The 12,772-nt window shown below is 42.4% G+C and overlaps 1 protein-coding gene across 1 annotated transcript in view; it reads right to left on the bottom strand.

Moving 5' to 3' along the window:
• The window catches only part of SLF1 (SMC5/6 complex localization factor 1), a 754,058-nt gene that overhangs the window by 167,569 nt on the left and 573,717 nt on the right, over positions 1 to 12,772 (bottom strand). Inside the window, exon 15 of the mRNA XM_086960920.1 lies at positions 9,735 to 9,859. Coding sequence (XP_086817046.1) covers positions 9,735 to 9,859 — 125 coding nt within the window. The remainder of the gene's footprint in view (positions 1 to 9,734; positions 9,860 to 12,772) is intronic.

The following is a 12,772-nucleotide window of genomic DNA, read 5'->3' as shown; positions in this document are numbered from 1 at the left end:
TAAGAAATATAGACGGCTGCTAGATAAAGAAAAACCTCACCCATATTAGAAACCCAGATCTCAGTTTCCAAGGCCTCTCCCTATAAAGTTACAGAAAATAAAGTAATTTTGCCTGGTTCTTGACTTTCTATGTGCAAAACAGATTACCTACAAGTAGGGACACTCATCTGCCACATGTTTGAATGGTAAAATCACACTCTACAATATCATTGCTAGAACAAGCCAAAAACATGCTCCAAATTTTGGAAGAACTACCTTAGAGGGAAGGGCTCCAGGAGGATCCAGGACATTCACCCTGCCCCACTCAAGTGACGAACAGCTGGAGGAAAGTTTCAAACAAAAGAGCAAGATCAAGCTGTAAACCCAACATAGCTGTCATACAGAAAGAACTTAAAGATATACTGCACATACAAAGATCTCCGACCCCCTACGACAACGCTAACCAAGGTGTCAATGAAGAAATCCTAGAAGAACCCATAAAGTTATGCTAGGTCGTATATACTTTCGGTAACTAAAAAGTAACAACGCCCTCATGATGGTTGGCTTTATACCCCAGTGCTACAAAACGTTCGCAAAGCAACCCACACCCAGTCTAAACACATTTATACAACACTTCCAATAATAAATAATGAATCTATAGACACATTTACCCAAGCACAGATATCAGTGATTCCTAAACGGGAAGAAAGACAAACAATTATTTTGATTTAAATAGACCGATATCCTTGCAAAACACAGATATCAAACTTTTTACAGGAAATTTGGCAAGCAGACTGGAGAAACGTTTGCCAGCCTTATTTGAATGGGCCTGTTTTATTTTTGAGACCGTGATGAAACCAAATCTTTGCTACATCTCACTGATAATATGCTTAGAAATAGAAAGAAAGCCTGTCTACTTTGCTTGACACCCAAAAGGCATTTGACAGAAAATGATGGAAATTCCTAAAGAGGATTCTGGAAGTAGGCTCTCACTTTAGAGGATGGGTGGCAAATTGTTATAAAAAGTCGACATCGATAGTATGGGGCAACAGATGCATTTTGAACTAGTTTATTATAGGCACAGGCACAAGACAAGGATGCCCTTTCTCTCCCCTGTTATAAAATGTTATAGTGGAATCATCGGCAGGATGGATCGGAAAGAGAGAGGACATCCAAGGAATCCAAATGGGTAAAGTTAATTACAAATGTGTGATGTATGATGACAATATTATGGTTACAATAATGTAGCCAGAGGTCTCTACCTTGGCCCTAATGGACATGCTGAAGAGATATGGCCAAGTCTCAGATTTTAAAGAGAATATCACTAAATCTCAAGTACTGAACCTTACAATCCTTAGAAACCAGGAGCCAGAACCTAAGAAATGATTCCAGTTTCTATGACTGAAGTTCACTGCCCTGTACTTAGGTTTTCAAGCAGCAAGAATGCTTCAACACATCGTAAATACAAACTTTAGCACATTAATCAGAAGGATCCAGTCAGATTTGCAATCGTGACAAGATAGAATTGCCTTGGATGAGTCGCCATAAAGATAACCACACTTTCATTTATACTGTATACATTCACAAGACACCTTTTGCCCTGTTGAGATGTCTCATCTATGCCTGTCAATAAAACGCAAAAAAACAAAGAACTGCTGGGCACATTTAAAGGAGATTCAACAGGGAAGGCGAAGAGAAGTTTCCAAACATCAAAAGATACTTTCAAGCCTCTTAATTAAAGTACATGGTGAAATAGGGATAAACAGAATCAGAAAAATCTGCTGCTTCTTGGACATGACATTAACAGGTTTCATTCGGCTGTGGGCTATATACTTTCCCAATTACAAGAGTAACTCTTGAAATATGTGACAAAGTTACAGTTAAAGAAAGCCTTACTACATTCCTATCCCCGTTGACCCCCATCCTACAGCACTCATAATTTGATCCATCCCAAAACGATTGTTATTTTGAAATCTGAACACAGAGAGGCTGGACAAGAATAGGAGCCATGTTTAAAGGCCATTCTATCACAACAAATATCTACTGGGGGGGTCTAAGGGATAATTTTACAGACCTGCAGGGTGAATATCCCCTATTCACATATATACTCAATACAGAACACCCTGGGTCTACACAGGAGAGTGAGAGAGAAGTGAGTCAGCCAAACGAAGCAAAAACTAGGGTACCAGTGTTCCGAGTGGGAGCGAGATATCCTTCTACCAAGACCCATCAATCACCCAATGTGATGTCTCATCATCTGGGTTTAGGTACCATCCTATCAAGGAAAACCGATCTAGAAAATTGATCGGAAAAAACCTTGACTAATAGGAAGACTACGGGATGACTGGTCACCCTACATAGTACTTGCTCACATCCAGAGACTCACTTGAGAAGGTGAGAGGATCAGAAGGGTATATGTAAAGGGTGTGATAAGTGCAGCGCAAAATAAAGTGAAAGAGGTGGTGTTCTAAAAATGACTAAGGAGTACTTATAACAACTTTATTCATCAAGTCCCCTTGCCATTGTTAAAAAGCAGGATGCTGACGCTCGATATTTTCAAGACGTCAAACAGGGTGAAAGGTCGACATGTTTCTGCCCTCGCTAAGATCTAACAGTATCGGGGCATTCTTCAGGACCAAGCTATAAACAAATACAGCTGCTGCTACAAAAGTGAAAAGTATAATAGTGCAAAATTATAAAGTACATATACTCCACCGGTAATGTCCAACTTGAGTGATTTATGGATACATTAACCGGAACCTGTAATAGACAAACATCATGTGTATATCAAACAATGTTCCTTAACTGCACTCACTCTCAATCACACTATACTAGCGTCGAAGAACGCTTATGCATTTCCAGTTATGTGGTGATACTCAAAAATGGTTTATCACTTACCCATAACAATTGGGTGTCGCCCTCACCTCTACCTGGCACATTACTCAGGGAAGGGGGCCCGCTCTAAAATAAGGACAAGAAAACAGTCAGTAATGTACCTACACCACGACTATAAACGTCTTATGTTTACTACACTCGCCCCTGGCTAGGGCCAATAGTTAGCACAGCGCCTCACGTCTAATCCTCAAGGGGTACCCATCATTGAAATGAATGGAACCTCCACTTGTCATCGGGTGTCCCGTGGTGTCCTCTCCATGGTAAAGCACATTCCCCCACGTCACCCCTCTTAATATCTCATAACCCCTCTCTGTCTAAGGTATCCTTTTGTTAGATAAGAGCAAGTTAGCGCAGTTTTGAAACAGAGAAAATTTTCAGGGAGAATTCTGAGTGGATTTACAATTGTGCATCGTATTCCCCGCTAATATTCTTGGCGCGCGCCTGCTCGATCAATGAGTCTAAGCATCTCTTGCGGTAAAGACTCACCTATCCGTCGGTACCCCGGGCCGTCAGGAGTAATGACCGGAGCTACCGACGTTCCTTTCTACAGTGTTTTTATGTTGGTTGGCTGGCTTTCCCGCGTCGCTGGGTCCTGATTGCACAGAGCGTCCGCGGCTATGCCTGCAGTACTCCCGTCGTCACTGCGCATGCGCGTGGCGACATGCACTACAACGTAGCTGCTCCGCCAACGCTGCGCATGCGCGAGGCGACATACACTGCACCGGACATGCTCAGTAGGAGGAAACAAACCTGCCTATCGTTGAGCATGTCCGATTCACAGCCAGTGTTCTCTTCATGTCTTAGGACGCGGACATATGTTTAAAGGTTCCTATTTATATCAGCGTCATCTCGCTACAAGAGTGTGGGCAGGCTCAGAGAGGGAGGGACAGAGATTCCCTTCCTCAATCAGAGCAAAGCCCAGACCCGAGCCAAACATTAAACCAACACTCACTTCTCTATTGATGGAGTCATTATTATTGTGTGGGTATGTTTCTAAAGTGTACATATTGGTTCGCTTGCTACTGGGGAATATTTCTTTATCTTATACCTGTATGTAGGGATTTGCCTGGTATTAACATGCATTCTGTAAGTTATGGAAACACTGTTTGTACCATACACCGAATACTCCGGAATTAAATGGCAAGTCATGGGTGTTGGAAAAGTGTCAAGTATCTAACGGAGATCTGGCACTCGTTGAACTGGCAGCCTACCGATCGTGCAATGGGTGCTATACGTCTCTCTGTTGTTAAAGGCGCTATGCCTTTGGGTAACTGCAAAGACTAGCGATCCCTATCAGGAAGCCCAGTATTGTATCACTCCTGTTTGGAAGGAGTATACTTCTCAACATAGGGACATACATATGGTTTCGTCACCTCCCCTTCTATTAACATTACATTGTTGTACCCAAGGGGTTACCATATGTGAATACCAACCCAGTTCATATAATTCAAATACCATGTAGATGTGTGCAGGTACTGTATTTGTTATTCTCATGTATAATGGTGTTGTTCAATGTAGTGCCAGCCACGGAAACTCTTCGTTGAGCCCATCCACATCTGTATGTAATCGGAACACCCAGCGCTGTTCACGCTGTAAGAGAAATTTCTGAATATCCGTGATGTGAGTAGGAATAAACGGTTTCTCTAAAATCACCCAGTGTAGTTCTGTATCAGAGTGTCCTGCCTCTATGTAGTGATTGGTAAGTTTGGTGGCACTTTTTTTACACCGAATAGTACTGAGGTGTTCGGAAATTCTCACCTTGATCTTTCTAGATGGCATCCCTACATACCTCTTCTTGCAGGGACATGTGATGAGGTAGATGACCCTCTCAGTGTTACAATATGTATGTTTGTTTAGGGTCCAGGGCCTGACAGTCCCTATGTCTACCTCAGTAGTATGACTGGTCAGTGGGCAAACTGAGCAGTTGCCACATGGAAAGTGACCCATCACAGGTCGTGAGCCCCATATTCCCGGTTCTGTGGGGTCAGGTTTAGGTTCGCGCGGTCTGGTATGTACCAACCGATCTTTGACATTCATACTTCTCTTGAATGCAAACAGCGGAGTGGGTAATGTCTTCCCTCCGATTTCCAAAATCTTCCAATGTTTAAGAATACTCTTCTTCACGGCATTTGAATGTCCTGAGAAGGTAGTTACGCACGTCATCCTTTGTGCACCCGTCTCATCATTTGAAATCGGAGGGAAGACATTACCCCCTCCGCTGTTTGCATTCAAGAGAAGTATGAATGTTAAAGATCGGTTGGTACATACCAGACCGCGCGAACCTAAACCTGACCCCACAGAACCGGGAATATGGGGCTCACGACCTGTGATGGGTCACTTTCCATGTGGCAACTGCTCAGTTTGCCCACTGACCAGTCATACTACTGAGGTAGACATAGGGACTGCCAGGCCCTGGACCCTAAACAAACATACAAATTGTAACACTGAGAGGGTCATCTACCTCATCACATGTCCCTGCAAGAAGAGGTATGTAGGGATGACATCTAGAAAGATCAAGGTGAGAATTTCCGAACACCGCAGTACTATTCGGTGTAAAAAAAGTGCCACCAAACTTACCAATCACTACATAGAGGCAGGACACTCTGATACAGAACTACACTGGGTGATTTTAGAGAAACCGTTTATTCCTACTCACATCACGGATATTCAGAAATTTCTCTTACAGCGTGAACAGCGCTGGGTGTTCCGATTACATACAGATGTGGATGGGCTCAACGAAGAGATTCCGTGGCTGGCACTACATTGAACACCACCATTATACATGAGAATAACAAATACAGTACCTGCACACATCTACATGGTATTCGAATAATATGAACTGGGTTGGTATTAACATATGGTAACCCCTTGGGTACAACAATGTAATGTTAATAGAAGGGGAGGTGACGAAACCATATGTATGTCCCTATGTTGAGAAGTATACTCCTTCCAAACAGGAGTGATACAATACTGGGCTTCCTGATAGGGATCGCTAGTCTTTGCAGTTACCCAAAGGCATAGCGCCTTTAACAACAGAGAGACGTATAGCACCCATTGCACGATCGGTAGGCTGCCAGTTCAACGAGTGCCAGATCTCCGTTAGATACTTGACACTTTTCCAACACCCATGACTTGCCATTTAATTCCGGAGTATTCGGTGAATGGTACAAACAGTGTTTCCATAACTTACAGAATGCATGTTAATACCAGGCAAATCACTACATACAGGTATAAGATAAAGAAATATTCCCTAGTAGCAAGCGAACCAATATGTACACTTTAGAAACATACCCACACAATAATAATGACTCCATCAATAGAGAAGTGAGTGTTGGTTTAATGTTTGGCTCGGGTCTGGGCTTTGCTCTGATTGAGGAAGGGAATCTCTGTCCCTCCCTCTCTGAGCCTGCCCACACTCTTGTAGCGAGATGACGCTGATATAAATAGGAACCTTTAAACATATGTCCGCGTCCTAAGACATGAAGAGAACACTGGCTGTGAATCGGACATACTCAACGATAGGCAGGTTTGTTTCCTCCTACTGAGCATGTCCGGTGCAGTGTATGTCGCCTCGCGCATGCGCGGCGTCGGCGGAGCAGCTCCCTTGTAGTGCATGTCGCCACGCACATGCGCAGTGACGACGGGAGTACTGCAGGCATAGCCGCGGACGCTCTGTGCAATCAGGACCCAGCGACGCGGGAAAGCCCGCCAACCAACATAAAAACACTGTAGAAAGGAACGTCGGTACCTCCGGTCATTACTCCTGACGGCCCGGGGTACCGACGGATAGGTGAGTCTTTACCGCAAGAGATGCTTAGACTCATTGATCGAGCAGGCGCGCGCCAAGAATATTAGCGGGGAATACGATGCTCAATTGTAAATCCACTCAGAATTCTCCCTGAAAATTTTCTCTGTTTCAAAACTGCGCTAACTTGCTCTTATCTAACAGCAGGATACCTTAGACAGAGAGGGGTTATGAGATATTAAGAGGGGTGACGTGGGGGAATGTGCTTTACCATGGAGAGGACACCACGGGACACCCGATGACAAGTGGAGGTTCCATTCATTTCAATGATGGGTACCCCTTGAGGATTAGACGTGAGGCGCTGTGCTAACTATTGGCCCTAGCCAGGGGCGAGTGTAGTAAACATAAGACGTTTATAGTCGTGGTGTAGGTACATCACTGACTGTTTTCTTGTCCTTATTTTAGAGCGGGCCCCCTTCCCTGAGTAATGTGCCAGGTAGAGGTGAGGGCGACACCCAATTGTTATGGGTAAGTGATAAACCATTTTTGAGTATCACCACATAACTGGAAATGCATAAGCGTTCTTCGACGCTAGTATAGTGTGATTGAGAGTGAGTGCAGTTAAGGAACATTGTTTGATATACACATGATGTTTGTCTATTACAGGTTCCGGTTAATGTATCCATAAATCACTCAAGTTGGACATTACCGGTGGAGTATATGTACTTTATAATTTTGCACTATTATACTTTTCACTTTTGTAGCAGCAGCTGTATTTGTTTATAGCTTGGTCCTGAAGAATGCCCCGATACAGTTAGATCTTAGCGAGGGCAGAAACATGTCGACCTTTCACCCTGTTTGACGTCTTGAAAATATCGAGCGTCAGCATCCTGCTTTTTAACAATGGCAAGGGGACTTGATGAATAAAGTTGTTGTAAGTACTCCTTAGTCATTTTTAGAACACCACCTCTTTCACTTTATTTTGCGCTGCACTTATCACACCCTTTACCTATACCCTTCTGATCCTCTCACCTTCTCAAGTGAGTCTCTGGATGTGAGCAAGTAATATGTAGGGTGACCCGTCATCCCGTAGTCTTCCTACTAGTCAAGGTTTTTTCCGATCAATTTTCTAGATCGGTTTTCCTTGATAGGATGGTACCTAAACCCAGATGATGAGACATCACATTGGGTGAGTGATGGGTCTTGGTAGAAGGATATCTCGCTCCCACTCGGAACACTGGTACCCTAGTTTTTGCTTCGTTTGGCTGACTCACTTCTCTCTCACTCTCCTGTGTAGACCCAGGGTGTTCTGTATTGAGGACATGTTTAAAGGAACAGAACTTGGATCTTTCTACAACGTACAGTCTGTGTTCCAGAAGCAAAAAGGCAGCCGAATTAGGCATTCGGTCTTAACACCCCACAAGAATACCAATGGCTAGCAGACCTCTCCCCATATTTGAACAATAGCTTTTATCAAGAGAAACCAATAACAACTAACTTTGGATATCTTTTGCTTACCCAACAAGCAGGGAAATTGAAAACTACAGGACACACATGTGGGAATTGGGCAGGAAGCCATGTCGGAAAAAATGGAGAGGTCTATACTAAGACATAGCACAGCATGGACAGCTACTGCACAATACATTCTGTATCAACTAAGGATATACTGGTATCATATCCCACAGATAAGATGGTAGAGGGATAATCAGCATACCTGGAAATGATGGTGATGTTGTAAATGTGATGACACGTTAATCTGCATACAATGACAATGCTCCAAACTGCCACTGTACTGGAAGGTGACAGACGGTATGTTTCCAATTAACATTCCTAAACTCCCAGCACATATACTTATAGATAGAGCGAACCCTCAAACATACCTATTACTTTACAAAATGGTAAAATGATGTCCCTTAACTTATGTGTAGAAAAAATAAAATAATCAATCAAAAAACATTTATAGAGCACACAGCTGCCAACAGGCGTCCCGGCTCTAAAGCACAAAACTGGAACCAAAGACAAGAATGGAAACTAGTCCTTGTTGAAAAGCCAGGTTTTCAGTTGTGACCTGAACAACTTTTCATTCTCCAGATACCGCAATGCCACAGGTAGCGCATTCAAGGGTTTAGAAGATAAAACAGTAAAAGAGCGGCTGCCTCTGGTTTTCACACAACACAGAGAACAAAACAGAGGACATTTAAAAAATGTACAGCAGAACATTATAAAATATTATAAAAATGTGAAGCATAGCACTTCACCGAGAAGACACCCAAGGCCTGCGAACATTGCCTATGGTGGCAGCATGATCTTTGCACATCCTGGCAAGAAAACACAAAACAACCGAGACCCCTCCAGATCACAGACAAGACATAGGAGCTTATGAATAACAGATCACAAAGTAAACGACACTGCATAACGTAGGCTAAGAAATGCGAGGAGACTTCACACATTACATGCCCCGTACACATATCCAGAACACAATACAACACTCCAACCATGAATGAGATAACCAACACGTGGGCAAACCATATCACTCAAGAAGGGTGATAAGGCAGCGCGGTTACTAGTGGTCGATTGGACAAATGTCACTACCGCACATACCTGTTCGTCACTTTCCATACTTTATCCCTTAGTCCTCCCGTTACACGACACAAAGCCTTGCATCACACATGTAACACAAGAGTAACCTATTTGCAATGATAGTGATTACATGATAATGTTCAATCTACATTTATATCCTGACAATTTTCATGTGTATATGCTTTTTTAAGATGCTTGTTAAATATTAAAATCAATAAACAAATAAAAAAAGAAATGAAGCTGTAAATACCCAGACTAAAAACAGGAGATGAAGTAGAAGAGTGTAGAAACCTGCAAATGGGTACCAATATCTTTAAACATACAAGAATGGTGTCATTGTAGGTGAGGGAAAGGATTGAGGATACTGTTCTTAGGAAATACAAATAACCTTGTTGGCTAGTGGATGTAGGCAAGAGTACGTGTTCAAGTAGCATCTTCAATAAAAACAAATGTAAACCATAATCATCAAGGCAGGAGCTTCAACTTGAAAATAATACTTGCAATGATACAAGGTAATAAGCAAAAAAAAACATACCCTTATTGTTTTGTTTGCACGATAGCATCAATTGCTCTATATTTCGGAAATTCTCTTTAGGAACAAAAGCGCTTTCTAATTTCCTTCTCAGTTTCTTTGGTAGTGGGGTGTCGAAGCTTGAGTCACTAAAATCAAAACGAGGATTAGCCTGTTAGTACAATCACACAGTACTTTATCACATTCGCCTTGCATTGTTAATCTAGGTTTAATGTGTTTCGTTTAAAAATGTCACTCACAAAAGATATTCAATGGAACACATGCTAGGGCATTTATCCTTAAGTATGAATGCAAGGTCAAAATAAACTCCTTCAATTAAGCAAAATGAGAAGTCACTGCTTCCCTTCCTGATAAATGTACCAAGCCATGCCATGAGGAAATGAGTTCAACTCAACTAACCTAGTTATTATGTTGAGATCTGTAGAGCCTTTCAGTCTGGAACCTTCTGTTCACCCTTAGGTTTTATCTGTTACAGCATCATCGATATACTCCTCACAGCTCTTATCGACCAAAGGAGGTGAGATGAATTTTAGATCCTTTGTCAGAATAAGTGTGAACCAAGGGCATTACAAAGATGAACACTGAGAATTGAGTGGGATCCTTTGCTAATGTAAATTAGCTGATTAAGTAGTAATCCGTTCAATCAAAAAATTTGAAATTTATTACTGATAGCCTATTTTTGCTTGCCTGATGAAAAGCCCGCAAATCGTAGTTTGAAACTGCGGACTACACGTCCTTTGAGAATTGTGTCACACATAGACAGATCATTGGTAATAAAATGAAATCACACTTGAAGAAAGTCTTTAAGGTACGGAGAAGAACTATAGTATATGATTTACTCTAACAACAGCAATTATGAAACATGCTAATTTTAGCAAGAATAATGCTAATGTGCTCAAACTTAGTATGTGCTATACCCACCAGAAAGATATAAAAAATAAATGAAGTGCACAGTTGTACTATATTATGAGAAAGAAGGCAGCCCGTAAAAGGTCTTTCATAATCATGTGTAGCTAAGGATTGTAAACCTCGAACTGGACTACAAAGCATATGAAGCATTCAACATGTGATGAAGAAACAGGCTGAAATGAGACAGCATTTGGTATTAGCCCAGCCGAATGTTGCACGCAAAAGAAAGCAGCTCTACCACCGGTTATTTACTTATTCAAAGATTCTTGTTGAGAACAGCAGATAGAACAAAAGGGAACATCAAAAAGATCAAAAATAACCAGGGTTGAGCAGGGCTGTATTTCACAATATCAAGTGCCAAAATATTGACCTGCAACAATACAGACTGCAGAATTTTGACTATCAATATATTGTCAAGATAAGTGTTGGTAGGTAAGTGAGATTTTACTATTCTTAACTCCACATCTATGTTACTTGAAGATATATATTGTCAAGCACTCCCAGAGCTGATAAAGGAATGAGTTAACTCCTTATGAAGGGTGAGGATAGATCCCAGCTGAACCTGCCTCTTCTTTCATACAAAACCCCTTTAATATGTGACACCAAGAGGACCATGACATGAGAGAAGCCCTGTTGTCACAGGTCTCCTATTTGTAGATAATGCCTCCTGATAAAGATAGGGCTGTCCGTGGTATTGGTTATTATCATCACTACCTTGGAAGTGGAAAAAGGGAGTAAGGTTAGTGAGGCCCAATTAAATCCCCTTTTAAACACCTTTGATGATAGAATTATGCCATAGGACAACTATGGCCTATGTCGCAACAGAGCCTCTATCCCCAGTCAGACTCTGACCACAACCTTGAGGTCATGGCAGACAGAAGGGGCAATCTGCTAACAAGTTGGGGCAGTGGCACTCTGTCTGCATATTGGAAGATGACAGGAGTGAAATGGGATGATTTAACTAGCTATTCAGAAGCTGGTCCTGCACTTTGCTAGTAGGCCATGCAAGGGTCTCTTGTGTAGCTTGGCACAGAGGACGACTCCAATGCATAATGCATGAAGTCCTAGAACCATTTCAACTACCAGGCTGTTAAAATGTGTTGTGGCATGGGCCTTATGGAAGACTTGAGGGGTTGTGGTGAAGAACATACCCTAGTTGGGATCAGAACTTTGATTGCTAACAGAGACATTGCCAGGCTTTGGAACTCTGGGATCCCCCCCCCCCCCCCCGTCCCTCATCCCTGGCTTAGTGGTGTTTGGCAATTTACTGCTGTGGGAAGCATGAGGATACTACGTGGAAAGGGGATGCCATCAGAAACAAGAGACAGGTTTATAGGACTTACTTTGGGTTTGGGACAATATTTATAAGAGTTTATGATATATGTCTTGTTGTGTGTCGATCTAGATTCCGTATATAGATTTCCCAATTTATGCCCTTATATAGGTACAATTCACATTGCCCTTATTGAGGCATAGAAATCCAGCCCCTATTTAGGCATTCTCCATGCTAACCAAATACAGGCATGGCCACCTACATCCGTTTATCTACGTCACAACGAGTTCTTGGAAAACCAGACTCTTAAGCCTTTAGGACTTCCCCTTGCTTGGATATTGATTTCTCCAAGAACTCATTTACTATGCATGAACATCTATTCCTTAGGGGTTCATTCATGACGTTCTTATGCCCGACTTTTACGTCAATACTGGCATTCCTAAACACCTTCAAGGTATAAATATACCTTCACTTGCCATGGCAAACCACGGTTCAGTCCACGGTTACTTGCACGACAAGGTTCGCCACGGCAAGTTCGGAAGGAAGTTGAGTCCCCAACGGACGTACTGACCAGACTCTGCCATCCTCCTTGCAGAAAATCCAACGCCAGTGCTTCTGACTCCCTTTGCGGGGTGTTAGAGAGCGAAACCGGGAAAGAGATTCCAACCTCACTCATTCTAAGGTATGGAGAAAACTAGAACCTAGAGGGACTCTTGGCAACTCTGGCAAAAACTAAAACTATAGCTAGCTATACTTTAGTTTACAACACCTACTTCTTCCATCGTACTGCACTTAGGTTAGGTACACTGGGGTAGGATTATTTTAGAAGCACCAGATGAGTATTTTAGCCTGTGTTATT

Source organism: Lissotriton vulgaris, chromosome 3_1 (genome assembly GCF_964263255.1).
Source record: "Lissotriton vulgaris chromosome 3_1, aLisVul1.2, whole genome shotgun sequence".
In the NCBI taxonomy this organism is placed as follows: domain Eukaryota; kingdom Metazoa; phylum Chordata; class Amphibia; order Caudata; family Salamandridae; genus Lissotriton; species Lissotriton vulgaris.
The sequence above is the reverse complement of the archived record's forward strand: the minus strand, read 5'-3'. Positions and strand labels throughout refer to the sequence as shown.